The sequence below is a fragment of the Lithobates pipiens genome, unplaced genomic scaffold (assembly GCF_037356315.1).
Source record: "Lithobates pipiens isolate NorthernLeopardFrog02 unplaced genomic scaffold, aLitPip1_a1.2 Scaffold_19, whole genome shotgun sequence".
NCBI lineage: Eukaryota > Metazoa > Chordata > Amphibia > Anura > Ranidae > Lithobates > Lithobates pipiens.
The window spans coordinates 58,535,930-58,552,803 of NW_027507764.1; the positions used below are offsets into that span (position 1 = coordinate 58,535,930).

Below are 16,874 nucleotides of genomic sequence, written 5' to 3' on the forward strand. Positions count from 1 at the left end.
TTCTGTAAAGGAAATTAAAACAATTTTCTTACTAAAGCTAGCCATAGAAAGATCAAAATGTAGACAGTTCAGTAGGAACCAGTGGAGTTTCAATCCATCGATGGGCAGGCTGTGAAGTTTTTTTTTACATAAGATCATGGCCGGCGGCTATAGATTCCAGCAGTTGTATTCTGATGGCAGGGAAATCTCCTTCTGTCAGAATACAATAGCACAGTGGGAGGGATTCCTCCATCAACACAGTCAGTGTTAGCCCTTGTACACACGGTCGGACATTCCGACAACAAAATCCGTCGGATTTTGTCCGACTGATTTTTTCCGAAACTTGTGTTGCATACACACGGTCGGACAAAGTTATCGGAAAATCCGATCGGATCATGTAGTCAGAAAGTTTAATAGCCCAACTCTAAAACTCTGTCCGTCGGATATTCCGACGGAAACAGTCCGATGGAGCCCACACACAGTCGGATTATCTGACAACACGGTCCGATCGGACATTTTCTGTCGGAATGTCCGACCGTATGTACAAGAAGGGCTTAGTGTTCAACCCATGGTTGAAGGAAAGATCTGTGGCTAGCTTAGGGAAGACTGCAAAAACATGTGTCAAATAAGTATATGTTCTGTGCATCATTGTCTTTTGGTATGTATTGACTCGTTAGTGCATCCCCGACAACCATTTTTTCTGTCACATTTCAAAAGTTATATATATTTTTTTTTTTTTACTTTCAAAATATTTTATTTTCAAAACAAAAGGAAAATGACATAGGCCTGCATGGCCAACAGATGACTTGATACAGCACATATACAAAGCAGAGTAAAACAATTTCTCAATACAACCTTATTAACAATTGTGCTGAATCCGCCCACCTATGACTACAGGAGTACCACTAAAACTACTTTAGCTAGTGCTCAGTCAAGGGAGCTTCTGCCGAAATACCAGGTCAAGGCTACTCCAAGGTAACAAAAAAAAGAAAAGAAAATTGGACAAAAAAAGCAGATCAAACCCAACAAAGGGTTTTCCGCGATTCTATAAGAGCACTGTCTAAGGTAGGAGCGAGATACCGTGGTGCCTGCTGTAAATCACTGCCGGCGGGGCAGAGGAAGAACCTCAGCGGCCCTCACGGGATCAAGCTGTGCCGAGTAAGGGACTCGACCAGGGAACCCCCTGCTCCCGAGAGACCACCCCTCTCGCCCCTATTATTGCCCATAGGAACCCTCCTGTTATGTCTGCTTCAACTTATGTTTAACTTGAGGTCAACCGTCGGTCAAAAGTTATATTTATCACCCATTATCTTGTTTTGCTATTTAATATTCAGGAGCGGTTTTTTTTGTTTTTTTTTCAGATAGAACCTGTTACTTGCCTCCAGTAAAGGGTCCATGCAAGGCAGACATAGAGCGCTATTACTATAATAAGGAGACGGGCACTTGCCAGAATTTCATCTTTGGTGGTTGTGAAGGAAATGCAAACAATTTTCCTACCAAGGAAGACTGTGAAAATGCGTGCCAATTAGGTATTTGTATGCGTACTTCTGTGTGTGTTTCGGTACGTTGCTCAATATTGATTAATTAGTAGTGTGTCCATCCCTGATGAAACTTCAGTGATGTTCCAACAGTCATATTTATCGCTAATTATGTTTTTGCTATTTGATATTTAGGAGTGTTTTTTTTCCTCAGGTGGAGCCTGTGACTTGCCTCCAGAAGTTGGTCCATGTAGGGCCAGAATCCCGCGCTATTACTATGATAGCTACAAAGGCACTTGCCAGATATTCTTTTATGGTGGTTGTGGAGGAAATAAAAACAATTATGAAACTCTGGAAGCCTGCCAGGGCAACTGCAAATCAGGTATTTTTCTGTTCATCATTGCATGCTGCTCAATATTGATTCATTAGTGGTGTATTCATCCCTGATGACCTTTTTTTCTGTAAGGTTTCAACAGCCTTCAACAGTTGTGGGCTCCTTGAGGGTAGGGACTGATGTGAGTGTGCAATGTACAGGGATAGGGACAATTGTAGACACTCACTCAGGTTGAACTGGATGGACTGGTGTCTTTATTCAACCTTACTAACTATGTAACTATGTAACCGTGTTTTTTATCCCCCATTATCTAATTTTCCATTGCTATTTCATATTCAGAAGTGTTTTTTATTTTATTTATTTCAGGTGGAATCTGTAACTTGCCTCCAGAAAAGGGTCCATGTAAGGCACACAAAAAGCGATATTACTATAATAATGAGACGGGCACTTGCCAGACTTTCTTCTTTGGTGGTTGTCAAGGAAATTCAAACAATTTTCCTTCTAGGAAAGTCTGTGAAAAGTCATGCCAATTAGGTATTTGTTCTGTGTATTATTATATGTTGCTCAATATATACTAATAAGTGGCGTATCCATACCTGGTGGCAATTCAGTAATGTTCCAACCGTCATATTTATCACCAATTATGTTTTCCATTGCTATTTGAAAACTAGGAGTATTTTTTTTTCAGGTGGAGCCTGTGACTTGCTTCCAGAAGTCGGTCCATGTAAGGGGCACATCCTGCGCTATTACTATGATATACAGTCAGATATGTGCAAGACTTTCTACTATGGCGGTTGTGAAGGAAACACAAACAATTATGCTAATCGCGAAGCCTGCGAGAGACACTGTAAACCAGGTATTTTTTCTGTGCATTGATATGTAACGCTACCCCCGCTGGTGAATAGAGATCCCCACCGCGCACAGCCAGGCAAACAGAATTTTCACAGCACTCTGATGTCAAGAAACCATCCTTGTAGCTTTTTTTTTAAGTTGTATTATGGGTGTTAAACCTATGTGGGGATAGGAGGATTATGGGATGCCCACTTGACTTAGACAGAACTTTCCTGTGACAACTACTTCTGTACAGACTATTTACACACGTCTCAACTCCTCCAGCACAACACTTGTTTGAAGCACTACAACTTCCAGGACAAGCTGGTACACTTTTAGGTGATCAATAGGGCCCAGTCAGATTGGTAGCAAATGCCCTTTACGGGCAGGGACTGGTAGTTGTGTAGAAAAGTCTTAGTGCCCAGCTGTCCTCCTGTGCACCACCTCTTCAGGCACTGTCAATCCACCTGGCTTCAGCTTTCCCTTTCCCTAGCCCTCTTGGCTAAGCTTTCACAGTCCTCCCAGACTGACCTGGCATCCATCCCAGACTGCTCTCACCCAGTCCTCTCAGGCTGCCTCTCAGTCCTCCCTGACTGTAACACTCATCAACCCACCTGGCTGTCTTCTCCTTGGAGATCTCTCAGACGTGCTCTCTGGCTCCTGCTGTCCTCAAACCAGCTCCCCTGTCACTGGACAGGATTTCTCTGTGGGATATCTGAGGATCCCCCCTGCACCTGAGCTCCCAGATCTGAGGTCCCCCCCCCCAGACTAGGGGGTTACACTAAAGGGTCCAACAGCCTCCTAGCACTCCATCCCCAACTTCCACCCAAACTCTTCTGCTCCGCTAGGCTGACCCTGAGTAATTGACCCTGACAACCTATCTGTTGGGGATTGGTCAGGGCAGGCAGTTTCTCCTAACCTCCCTCCCATTCTTCTGGAAGTTTCCAGCCAGTTCCAAATGTAGGGGAGGTACCAGAGATGCTGCCCGCTGAGTCATACCAGCCCTCCCTGGTTTACTCACCTGACCCAGATTAAACACAGGCGTTCCTAAACATTACCAGCAAAGCCTAAACATTTTACCTTCTCTGACAGGAAAAAAACCTAACACTACCTATTTTAGCACACTAGAGGGTGCTACAAATGTATGTTGCTCAATATTGATTAATTAGTTATTCATTAGTAGCATACCCAGACTAGATGACATTTTTCTACAAGGTTACAACGTTCTTGATGATATCACATAATATATTTTTCTGTTTCTATTCAATATTTAGGCATTTACATCTTTCGTCTGTGACTTGCCTAAAAAAAATGTGTCCATGTAGAGGCCACATGCAATGCTATTGCCATGGTAAGAAGACAGGAATTTGAAAGATATTCATCTATGGTGGTTGTGGTTCTTAAAGCCGGCTATAGATGAATTGATATTCAGCCGGTTCAGCAGGAACTGGATGAATTTCGATCCATCTATGGGGATAGGCTGATTGTAGTGAAGTTTATGTATTGATCAACTTTACTACAACCAGCCTGTCATTTTTTTCCATATAATCACTCTCAGTAGCTAAAGCTGCTAGCAGTGCTCATTGTGTATTCTGACGGTGGAGAATCTTCCCACCATCAGAATACAATAGTTCAGTGGGAGGGATACCCCCATCAACACAATCAGAATTGAGCAGTTTGCATAATCAAGGGCCAGCCTAAGGAAGCCTGTGAGAACATTTGCCAAACAGATATTTATTCTGTGCTTTATATATCCCAAAATACCAACCAAGCCACTCTCTTCAGTCATCCCAAGACCTCCCACTCTCTAGCTCCCTTGTCACCTCCTCCCATGCTCGCCTCCAGGATTTCTCCAGAGCTTCTCCCATCCTTTGAAACTCCCTACCCCAATCTGTCTGACTGTCCCCTAATCTATCCACCTTTAGACGATCCCTGAAAACCCTTCTCTTTAAAGAAGCCTATCCTGCTTCTAACTAACACTGTTTTACTTCCTCCATCAGCTCATCCCCCACAGCTATTACCTTTTGTATCAATTGACCCTCCTGTTTAGATTGTAAGCTCTAATGAGTAGGGCCCTCTGATTCCTCGTGTACCAAACTGTAATGTTATTGTAATGTCTACCTTCATTTTGTTAAGCTCTGCGCAAACTTTCAGTGCTATACACATCCTGTATAATAATAATAATAATTGTATATTGCACAATATTGATTTATTAGTGGTGTATCCATTCCTGATGACACTTTTTAGTATGATTTCAACAGTAGTAGTTATTAAAATTTTAAAAAGATGGAGCAGTAGAAACGCAGCTAGTGTGATATGGAAATAGTTCCAAGGTCCATGTGTGCCAGTAGGGAAATTTCATTCATTGCTTAGACCAGACCAGGAGCGGCGAGAGAGAGGAGCGGCACCACTCTGAGTGCAGTATGTCAGTTAAAATTCAATGTTTAATAAAAGTAAGATCAACTCAGGTTTTGGTGAGATATAATGTCCATGGCATAAGTAGCTTGGACTTCTGTAGTTCAGCTGGGCAGCAGTGGTGATCAGCAGTTCCCGGTGGCTCTGGTGGTTCCCGAGGCTGAAGAAGGTCACACAACAAGCACGTGATGGACGGGAGGCGTGCTCGAGCTCGCGTTTGGAGCATGCATGTGCCTTTATCAGGCATACTTAGTATTAGGTTATTAATAGTTATTTAGGATGCATGATACCATTTTTTTAACACAGAGTACGAGTATTGATACTTTTTTTAAAGTACTCGCTGATACCAGTTACCAATACCTATTGTCTAGGAAAACTGGGTAGAGGGGTGGTAAAAATAATAATACTTAACCACTTACAGACCGGACCATTTTGCTGGTCAAAGACCAGACCACTTTTTGCAATTCGGCACTGCGTCGTTTTAACTGACAATTGCGCGGTCGTGCAACGTGGCTCCCAAACATAATTGACTTCCTTTTTTTCCCACAAATATAGCTTTCTTTTGGTGGTATTTGATCACCCTGCGGTTTTTATTTTTTGCGCTATAAACAAAAATAGAGCGACAATTTTGAAAAAAACACATTATTTTTTACTTTTTGTTATAATAAATATCCCCCAAAAATATATAAAAAAATATTTTTTTCCCTCAGTTCAGGCCGATACGTATTCTTCTACATATTTTTGGTAAAAAAAATCGCAATAAGCGATTATTGATTGGTTTGTGCAAAAGTTATAGAATTTACAAAATAGGGATAGTTTTATAGCATTTTTCTTAATAATTGTTTTTCATTTTTTTTTTTACTAGTAATGGCGGCGATCAGCGATTTTTATTGTGACTGTAACATTATGGCGGACACATCGGACATTTTTCACACATTTCTGGGACCACTGTCATTTATACAGTAATCACTGCTATATAAATGCAGTGATTCCTGTGTAAATGACACTGGCAGTGAAGGGGTTAACCAGGGGGTGGCAGTGTAGGGGTTAAGTGTTCCTAGGGGTGTGTTACTAACTGTGGGGGGGTTGGGCTTTCATTTTGTGAACACTGATCTCTGCTCCAATCACATGGAGCAGAGATCAGCGTCACTAGTTGCTAGGCAGAATGGAGAAATGCTGTTTACACAGCATTTCCTCCATTCAGCCGTCCCGTGAGATGATCGCGGGTATGCCCCCGGAAATCGAGTCCGCGGGTCCCGCGCCTGGACTCATGGGGGTCCCGACCAGCGTGGGAGCGCGCCGCCGGCGGCGTGCTCCCGATGGCAGGGCGGCATTGAAGATTGGACGTACATGTACGCCAATATGCCTGCCCGTGCCATTCTGTCGATGTACATCGTCGTGTGCTGGTCGGGAACCGGTTAAGTAAAAAAAAAACAGGAAGCCACCGGACCATGCAGGATGACAGAATCGCTAGTGGCTAGTAGAACACTGCAGCTGGTCGAAGAGAAAGGAGGAGGTGGGAAAGACACCTGGCATAGCTGGCGAAAGAGAAGGGAGGAGGTGGGGAAGACACCTGGCATAGCTGGCGAAAGAGAAAGGAGGAGGTGGGGAAGACACCTGGCATAGCTGGCGAAAGAGAAATGAGGAGGTGGGGAAGACACCCGGCAAAGCTGACAGGAGGAGGAGGCAAAGGGCAGAAGGGACAGCAGGCGGAAAAGGAGAAAGAGGCGGGGACAGCTGAAATGTCATCGGTTGTTGAGGACACGGCAGCCCAGCTCCTTAACAACCAATAATTACCGGCATTCTTTTGTTACATTCCCCCGTTGAGAGCTGAAACAAAATAAACCTGAAGGTATCACTTCCTAGTATCGGAGCATCTACACGAGTACCGATACTCATGCAAATGCTTGGTATCAGTGCAACCCTAATATTTATCATCAATTATCTTTTCCATTGCTGTTCATTGTTTAGATGTATGTATTTATTTTCCAGAAAGAATCTGTGCCTTGCCTGCAGAAGTCGGTCCATGTAAAGGGCACTTCCCTCGCTATTACTATGATAAACATACAGGGACTTGTGATACTTTCATCTATGGCGGTTGTAAAGGAAACCAAAACAATTTTGCAACTTGGGAAGCCTGTCAGAGCACCTGTAAATCAGGTATTTTTTCTGTTCCTTGTATGATCTTCAAAATTGATTAATTAGTTATTCATTAGTAGTATATCCAGGCTAGAGGATATTTATCTGTGAAGTTTTAGCAATCTTGATGATATCATATAATAGCTATTGCCATTGCTATTTGATATTTAGGTGTTTAATGATTTTTTTTTCCAGCTGAAGTCTGTGACTTGCCTAAATAAGTCAGTCCATGCAGGGGCCACATGCTGTGATATTACTCTGATAAGGAGAAGGCACTTGCAAGACCTTCTTCTGTGGTAATTGTAAAATAAATGCAGTTTTCCTACTAAAGCCAGCCATAGATGGATTGAAATTTCAATCCATGTACAGGCAGGCTGATTGTACTGAAGTTGATCAATCGATTGACTGCAGTACAACCAATCTATCGGGTTATTTTCATACGATCATGGCCGGTTGCTATAGCTGCCAGCACTGATCATTGTATTGTGACAGTGGGGAAATCTCCCTCTGTCGGAATACAATAGGACAGCGGGAGGGATTTCTCCGTCCTGTGGTTGAAGGAAAGAAAATTGTATAATCTAGGGCCAGCCTAAAGAAACAAAATAGGTGTTTGTTCTGTGCATTATTAGGGGGAGAACTCCTTGGGGATTCCAGTGTAAGGGATAACATTTGGGATCAAATGTCACACGCATTGTAAATTTCATTTTTGCATCAGAACCTTACAGTACTGAGGGTTAATTGTGTAGGTAAGCCTTAACACCAGTCTGACCAGGTCATGATTGATGTTCTGCCTGGTCATGTGAATGGTGAGGTGCACATGACAGGCTAGAACCAGGCCTGTTTGGATGTTTGAGTATGGCCCTCTCGGAGCCAATCAGCGGGAGTGCCGAGGCCCGCTGAGGAGTCTGGGAGAAGGTACCTAAACAGGTGTGGGTCACGCGTTCGGGGTTCCGGAGTTGTTTGAGAGACCCGTGTGGTCTGTTCTGGTTCCAGGACCGGGGTAGCCCCGTGAGGGGTCCCGGTCACAGGGTGTTCAACACCCCACAGCATGTTCCTGTCAGTGGCCCCTGGTAAACCCGTCTGGTCTGGAGTGGGGATCCGTCTGTTCCCGAGTCTCAGAACCGGCTGGTCCGAGGCGCTGTAACTGAGGGAGGATTCAAAGTGTCCGGGTGTGCTCTCAGCTTGGAAGGGCACCACAGCTCGTGGAAATGACCAAGGGAGGACTCTTCGGAGGAGGGCTGACAAGTGGCATCCTGAGAAGTGCCTGGTTACTGAGTTGGGAAGGACATTGACGAGTCCACACTTTTCCAGTACCTCAAAAGAAGCGGGAAACGTTCCAGGTACAGTTGGAAAAAGATTCCTATTCATTTTCAGTTATTTGTTCAAGTTTGAGTCAACGCGCTGACTGCCATGACCTCTGGCTAGAGACCTGTTCAGCCTTGAAGTACCTAGCTGCGAGTAGCTACTCTCTGGGTGGAAATAGAGACTTTGTTAAACCTGCAGTTCAAGGTACCTGAGTTCTTCCCCCGTGCCCTCTGTTCTCTAAGAGACTGTGTTTGTGAAAGTTCTGCTGAAAAATAAAACCTTTTGAAAGGCTTTATCTGTGTCAGTGTACAAGTCGTTGGGTACTAACCCTAGGAACCCCTAGATGCGGAGGAGCAGGCCAGGAGAGGGTAACTGGTAAGCCCATTAATTCAAGGCCGAGCAGCAAAGGTTGTGGCCGCTACACCAGGATGGAGAAGGATCTAGGGGTCCTAGTAGAAGACAGACTGAACAATAGAATGCAGCGTAAAGCTGGCTACCAAAGCCAGTAGACTATTAGCATACATTAAAAAGTGAAGAGATAAAATGATAATCCTGCCACTTTATAAAATTCTGGTTCGGCCACATCTGAAGTATTTCGTCCAGTTCTGGTCACCAGTCCTCAGAAGGGATGTGATGGAACTCGAGAGAGTCTAGAGAAGGGCAACTAAATGAATAAAGGGACTGGAGGACCTCATATTATGGGGAACAACTATAAGCGCTAAATTTATTTTCCCCCGGAGAAAAGATGCTTGAAAGGAGATATGATAGCAATATACACAGGATTTTTTTTCCTAGGAGAATAGGTGCAGGAACTCCCCCTGTCTGAGTCACCCCTTGTCTCTGCCCCCTACCCACCTCTGACCACCGTCCCTTGATTCCACCCCCTACCCACCTACCAGTACTGCGCCATTTAGAGAATACAGAATCAAGTATCATTTTGTGGTGCTAAATAATTTGTATGGAACATGTTGATGATAAAAAGAAAAGCAGTAAAGTAGATCCCCTTCAGCCAGCAACAATAGAATCCCAGCAATAGATCCCCACACAACAATAGACTCCCCCAGCAACAATGGACTCCACCTCAACAACAATAGATTCCCTGCAGCAACAGTGAACTACCCACAACAAAATATCACACTCAGTAACAAAATATCCACCCAAACAACATTAGACCCCCCCAGCAGCAACAACAGATCTCCCAGCAGCCAGCATCAATAGATCCTCCAGCAGCCAGTAAAAATAGACCTCTCCCTCAACAGTAGATTCCTTCCAGCAACATAAGATCCCCCAGCAACAATAGATTCCCCATCAGCAACAATAGACCTTCACACAAAATCAGATCCCCACCAGCGACAGTATATACCCCAGCAGCCAACATCAATAGACCCTCCAGCACACCCCACACCCCATGCTATTACATACATTCAATGCTGGAGGTGCCAGAACTGCGTTCCCCCACGTTTCCGCAGAAAAAAAGCCCTGAATATACAAATATCTCAATGGTGAGCCCAGCGTAAGTAGGAAACTTCTTAGTTGCAGAGAGTGTAAGAGGACACAGGGCCACATGATGAGACTGGAAGAGAAGTGGTTTAACCTTAAGCTGCGTAGGGTTTTTTTCACTGTGAGGGCGGTAAGGATGTGGAAATCCCTTCCATAATCCTTGGTGTCGGCAGGAAGTAGGGATAGTTTTAAATTACTTTTGGATGTGCATCTTAGCAAAAACAATATACGGGGATATAATAAATGATTTTCTACACGCACACGCACAAACAAACACACACCAACACATGTGGAACTGGACTATTGTCTTTATTCAACCATACCAACTATGAAACTATCATTGTATGTTGCTAAATATGAATTAATTAGCGGTGTATCCATGCCTGATGACACTTTTCAGTATGACCCCAACAGTCCTACTTAATTATTATCATTTCCCTTGCTATTTTATATTCAAGAGTATTTTTTTTTCAGGTAGAGTTTGTGACATGCCTCCAGAAGTTGGTCCATGTAAGGCATCTGAGCAACGCTATTACTATGATAAGGAGACTGCCACTTGCAAGATATTCTTGTATGGCGGATGTAAAGGAAATGGAAACAATTTTCATACTCAGGAAGCCTGCGAGAAGGAGTGCAAAATAGGTATATGTTATGTGCATCATTTGTGGCTCAATACTGATTCATTAGAGGTGTATCCTTCCCTGATTACACTTTTCAGTACAACTCGTAGGCCTTGTACACACAATTGGACTTTCCGCCAACAAAACCGTGGATTTTTGTTCGAAAGGATGTTGGCTCCAACTTGTCTTGCATACACACAGTCACATAAATGTTGGCCAAGAATTACGAACGTAGTGACGTACAAGATGTACGTGATATCTCTCTCAATTACGAACGCTAGTTATAGCTCCGGCTCGTACTTGTGTACACATGGATTGAAAAAATTTGTTGGCGGAAAATTTGAGAACCTGCTAGCCAACATTTGTTGGCGGAAAGTCCGACAACAAACGTTTGATGGAGCGTACACAGTTGGACTTCCTGCCAACAAGCTCGCATCCAACATTTGTTGTCGGAAAATCCGATCATGTGGACAGGCCATAACAGTCATATTTATCACCAATTATCGTTTCCTTTCCTATTTAGTGATATTTAATTGTTGCTTTTTTTTTTCAAAAGGAATCTGTGAGATGCCTCCAGTGGTCGGTAACTGTAAAGCGTATATGGAACACTATTACTATGATCAGGAGATGGGCATTTGCAAGACTTTCATCTATGGTGGTTGTGGAGGAAATGAAAACAAATTTCGTTTCAAGGAAGACTGCGAGAACACGTGCAAATCAGGTATTTTTTATGTTCATTATTGTGCATTGCTCAATATTGATTCATTAGCAGTATATCTAGTCTAGATGACACTGTTCTGTAAAGGTAAACCAGCCATGAGGTTCTTACAGTGGTTGGACAACAATATAGAAACACTACATGATTTGCAGGTGTGAAAGTGACGACGCGTTTTACGTTGAAAGCGTTCTCATTTCTTTCTTCCCTATCTATTTTTTCTCCTACCTAAGATTACTTTTTCTTTTATCTTCTTTCTCTTTTCTTCTTTTTCCCTCTATTCTCTCTCTCCTCTTTCAATTGACTATTTATATAGTTCTGGTAGCAGAACTTTTATTTCCTTGGTTATCATTATACCAATTGTACATAGTTCCAATATGTAGTATAAGATTTTAGATTCTATAATAAATGATTTATTTATTTTTTTTATTTAAAAACTATACTCTTGATTAAGATTAATTGATTAATCTTGATTAAGACCTTTTTTTTTATTTATTTTTTTATTTGAGGTCATCTTATATTAATCTAGTCTAAGTTGGTTTTATCCTCTCTTAGCCCTTATACACACGATCGGAGATTCCAACGGAATGTGTCCGATCGGAGCGTTTTGTCGGATATTCCGACTGTGTGTGGTCTGCATCGGACTGTTTCCGTCAGAATATCCGTCGGACCAAATTTTCCAACTTGCCGGAAATATTTTCCGCCAAAATGCTCCGATTGGACATACTCCGATCATGTGTAGGGAATTCCGATCGGACCAAGTGCCACGCATGCTCAGATCAAATTCCTACATCAAAGCTATTGGCTACTAGCCTGAACGTAGTCCCGTCGTAACGAAATTATGTCATCACGTTCTGAACGATCGGATTTTCCGACAACTTTGTCCGACCGTGTGTATGCAACAGTTTCGTACAAGATCCGTCGGACAAAATCCGACGGACAAAATCCGACGGATTTGGTTGTCGGAATCTCCGACCGTGTGTACAAGGGCTTATACAATGTATGACGCAATCTTTTGAGTAGTTAGATCCATGCTAAAGTTGTTTTAGTTAATCCTAAATTTGGCTGGCAAAAGACCAGAGCACTTTTTGCGATACGGCACTGCGTCCATTTAACAAGGGGACCCCCAGAGTTCAGCTCCAAACCGTATGTGAATGAGTATGGGTTACATTGTACCCCTATCCTTACATCGGAAAAAAATTGTCAAAAATAAAGCACATTACACGTTTTTAAAGTAATATTTTAAGGCAGCTCTGGCGCCACTTCGATCTCTTCTCCCCTCTCCTGCCTCCTTTGCTGATGTCTTCTGCCTCTGATGGTTCTTCTCCCCTCTCTGGGTCTTCTAGCTCTCTCTGATTTTTCTCCCTCTGTCCGCTGTTTTCTGCCTCTGCTGGGTCTTCTCCGCTGTCTTCTATCCCCAGCTTGTTCAATTAAGCTTTGGTGATAAAAACTGGAAGCTGATTGGTTTCTATACAGAAGTGAACATGATTTTGCACTTTCCAGCTTTAGTAAATAAGCCCCATTGTGTACTTAAAAGTGGGGTATGCCTGTAATTAATATATGTTTGGTTTTAAAGGAATAAGGTGGCAACTCTACAGTCAGGGCCCCCGTTAGAAATTATAGGGCCCCAATGCAGCCTACCTGATAGGGTCCCCCCCTCCGGCCTAAAGTGAGTGAGGACATCAGCCCTTTTCTTTGCAATCTCAGCTGCACAGATGAATGAATAGGAAGCGCTCTAAGGTGTCCTGCTCATGCACAAACTGGAGCATAGTAAATACAATTTACTATGCTTCAGTGATGAGTGGACACAGGAGTGAATGGTACTGATCACTCACTGTGTTCATTCGGGAAAGGAAGGGGGCAAGGAAATTACTGTTTCCCAATTGGCCAAAACATCTGGCGATCCTATTGAACACCTAGCGCCGGGAGGAGGAGGTGACACCAAGGAAGCTGTTTGGGTAGAGGACAACGGAGCAGCTTTCCCCAAGCTTGCCACGCTCTCACCGACCACATCCAAGGTAAGGACAGTGAGTGGTGTTGGGGATGATAATGCCGCTCCACCAGCGGCCCGAGGGGGGGGGGCTGTTTGCCGCCACCCCTCAAAAAAAAAAACACACCAGCCACCACTGATGTAGATACTGTGAATATCTCCTAAACCTGCACCGTATAAGGGATATTCAGAGTGCATGCAGCCGGTGATTTTACCCGCGCATGCGCACTGAATGTCCAGCAGGCATTGCCGGACCCTCAGAGCCCGTGCCATAAATGGTGACTCCTGCGTGCATGAACAGGAGTGACGTCATCGCACCCCACACGCTCATGTAGCCGGGGGCCGCAAACCCAGAAGGAAGACGCGGGGAAGATGGAAGCCTTCTCAGCGGTGGCAGCGCACCACTGGAGGGATTCGTTCTAAGGTACGTTTCTCATAATGTGCTAGTATGCGATGTATACTAGCACATTATGATATTGCCTTGCCTTTTGCCTTTTTCCCCAGCTGCGGTTTCCTTCCGCTTTAATATGAATGCAAATGGCTCTTTAAAATAGGATAATATAACAAATTGGGGATTCATTACATGAACTCTTAAAGAGGTTGTAAACCTTGGGGAAAAAAAAAACCCTGCAAGACAAAGGCATAACAGGGACATCTTCCACCGGAGTGACTTCCGGGTTTGCGGCTCCTGTGCTGTGATTGGCCAGAGCCACGATGACGTCACTCCTGCGCGGGAGCTGCCGATCACAGCACGACTCCTGAATAAACAACACCAGCAACCCGTTTCTTCAGTGCGCATGCACAGCGATGACGTCAGCAGCAGCACATATAATGAATATCTCCAAATACTTACCCGAGTCCCATATTGATCCAGCTCTGTGCCAGGCTTCAGCTTTTCTCTCCCCTCTTCCTTTTCCCACAAGCTTCGCTGAGAGCAATGGGAACCATTGGCTTCTGCTGCTGTCAATCAGATCATGTAAAGAGGGAGCAGCATTAGCAAGGTGCTTACTATGGGGGGGGGGGGGGGGGGGGGCAGATACAGAAGATGAAGAGCCAAGATCACCAGCAGGGTGATCCCCAGAAGAGGAGGTTTGGGGCAGCCCTGTGCAATACCCTGGAGCAGATAAGCAAATCCCACACACCAAAACAGGTAAGTATAACATCTTTATTATTTTAAGAAAAAAATAAAATAAAAATAACAGCCTTTGTGGCATTAATAGCTTTTTTTAAACCGATTCTCCATGTTTTCTTACATTTCTATCATGCATGGTATTCGGAATGGACTTGAATATTAATTGTGCCAATTATGTTTTTGTTTGATGACAGACAAGGGGCACTCACCGATAGGACATTACTATTGGATACCATCCTGGGACGACCATCATATATTCTCTTAAGTGGAGAATGTATTGGAATGCTTTGTATTCCTTCCAAAATATTGGAAGAGGTTGTATCTTGTTTGTGCTTTCCTGGCTCTTTGTCATCCATGGTTTAGCCATTCAATAAACATATTAACTCAAATTTATTTGCCCATTATAAATTAAAGTGCATTTCAACCCCAACAATTAACTTCTCTCATTTTTGGTTCCTTTTGGTCTGCTAAATATAAAGTCTTTAATATTAATTTGACCCTGGGCAAACAAAATTCTTGAGCCCCCCCCATGCAATTTTCCTCTCACATTACACAGGACCCCCTCCCCTATACTACCCCCATCATTACACAGGACCCCCCTCCCCCATTCTACCCCGATCATTACACAGGACCCCTTCCCCCATTCTACCCCCATCATTACACAGGACCCCTTCCCCCATACTACCCCCATCACTACACAGGATCCCCTCCCCATTCTACCCCCATCATTACACAGGACCCCCTCCCCTATACTACCCCCATCATTACACAGGACCCCCTCGCCCATTCTACCCCCATCATTACACAGGACCCCCTCGCCCATTCTACCCCCATCATTACACAGGGCCCCTCCCCCATACTATCCCCATCATTACACAGGGCCCCTCCCCCATACTATCCCCATCATTACACAGGGCCCCTCCCCCATACTATCCCCATCATTACACAGGACCCCCTCCCCCATACTACCCCATCATTACACAGGACCACCTCCCCTATACTAAACTCTTCATTACACAGGACCCCCTCCCCCATACTACCCCCATCATTACACAGGACCCCCTCCCCCATACTACCCCCATCATTACACAGGACCCCCTACCCCATACTACCCCCATCATTACACAGGACCCCCTCCCCTATACTACCCCCACCATTACACAGGACCCCCTCCCTCATACTACCCTCATCATTACACAGGACCCCTTCCCCCATACTACATCCATCATTACACAGGACCCTCCCCCATACTACACCCATCATTACACAGGACCCCTCCCCTATACTACCCCATCACTACCAAGGACCTCCCCATACTACTCCCATCATTACACAGGACCCCTCCCCCATTCTACCCCCATCATTACACAGGACCCCCTCCCCCATTCTACCCCCATCATTACACAGGACCCCCTCCCCCATACTACCCCCATCATTACACAGGGCCCCTCCCCCATACTATCCCCATCATTACACAGGGCCCCTCCCCCATACTATCCCCATCATTACACAGGGCCCCTCCCCCATACTATCCCCATCATTACACAGGACCCCCTCCCTCATACTACCCTCATCATTACACAGGACCCCTTCCCCCATACTACATCCATCATTACACAGGACCCTCCCCCATACTACACCCATCATTACACAGGACCCCTCCCCTATACTACCCCATCATTACCAAGGACCTCCCCATACTACTCCCATCATTACACAGGACCCCTCCCCCATTCTACCCCCATCATTACACAGGACCCCCTCCCCCATTCTACCCCCATCATTACACAGGACCCCCTCCCCCATACTACCCCCATCATTACACAGGGCCCCTCCCCCATACTATCCCCATCATTACACAGGGCCCCTCCCCCATACTATCCCCATCATTACACAGGGCCCCTCCCCCATACTATCCCCATCATTACACAGGACCCCCTCCCCTATACTACCCCATCATTACACAGGACCACCTCCCCTATACTAAACTCATCATTACACAGGACCCCCTCCCCTATACTACCCCATCATTACACAGGACTCCCTCCCCCATACTACCCCCATCATTACACAGGACTCCCTCCCCCATACTACCCCCATCATTACACAGGACTCCCTCCTCCATACTACCCTCATCATTACACAGTAACCCCTCCCCCATTCTACCCCATCATTACACAGCACCTCCTCCACCATACTACCCCCATCATTACACAGGACCCCCTCCCCCATACCACCCCCATCATTACACAGGACTCCCTCCCCCATACTACCCCCATCATTACACAGGACTCCCAACCCCATACTACCCCCATCATTACACAGGACTCCCTCCTCCATACTACCCTCATCATTACACAGTAACCCCTCCCCCATTCTACCCCATCATTACACAGCACCTCCTCCCCCATACTACCCCCATCATTACACAGGACC

General features: G+C 44.9%; 1 protein-coding gene across 1 annotated transcript in view; it reads left to right on the forward strand.

Moving 5' to 3' along the window:
* Nucleotides 1-15,124, forward strand: part of LOC143995994 (papilin-like) — a 34,275-nt gene extending 19,151 nt beyond the window's left edge. The window contains exons 12-19 of the mRNA XM_077490785.1: nucleotides 1,341-1,508; nucleotides 1,672-1,839; nucleotides 2,158-2,325; nucleotides 2,480-2,647; nucleotides 7,030-7,197; nucleotides 10,456-10,623; nucleotides 11,158-11,322; nucleotides 14,633-15,124. Coding sequence (XP_077346911.1) covers nucleotides 1,341-1,508; nucleotides 1,672-1,839; nucleotides 2,158-2,325; nucleotides 2,480-2,647; nucleotides 7,030-7,197; nucleotides 10,456-10,623; nucleotides 11,158-11,322; nucleotides 14,633-14,703 — 1,244 coding nt within the window. The 3' untranslated portion in view covers nucleotides 14,704-15,124. The remainder of the gene's footprint in view (nucleotides 1-1,340; nucleotides 1,509-1,671; nucleotides 1,840-2,157; nucleotides 2,326-2,479; nucleotides 2,648-7,029; nucleotides 7,198-10,455; nucleotides 10,624-11,157; nucleotides 11,323-14,632) is intronic.
* The last annotated feature ends 1,750 nt before the right edge of the window (nucleotides 15,125-16,874 follow it).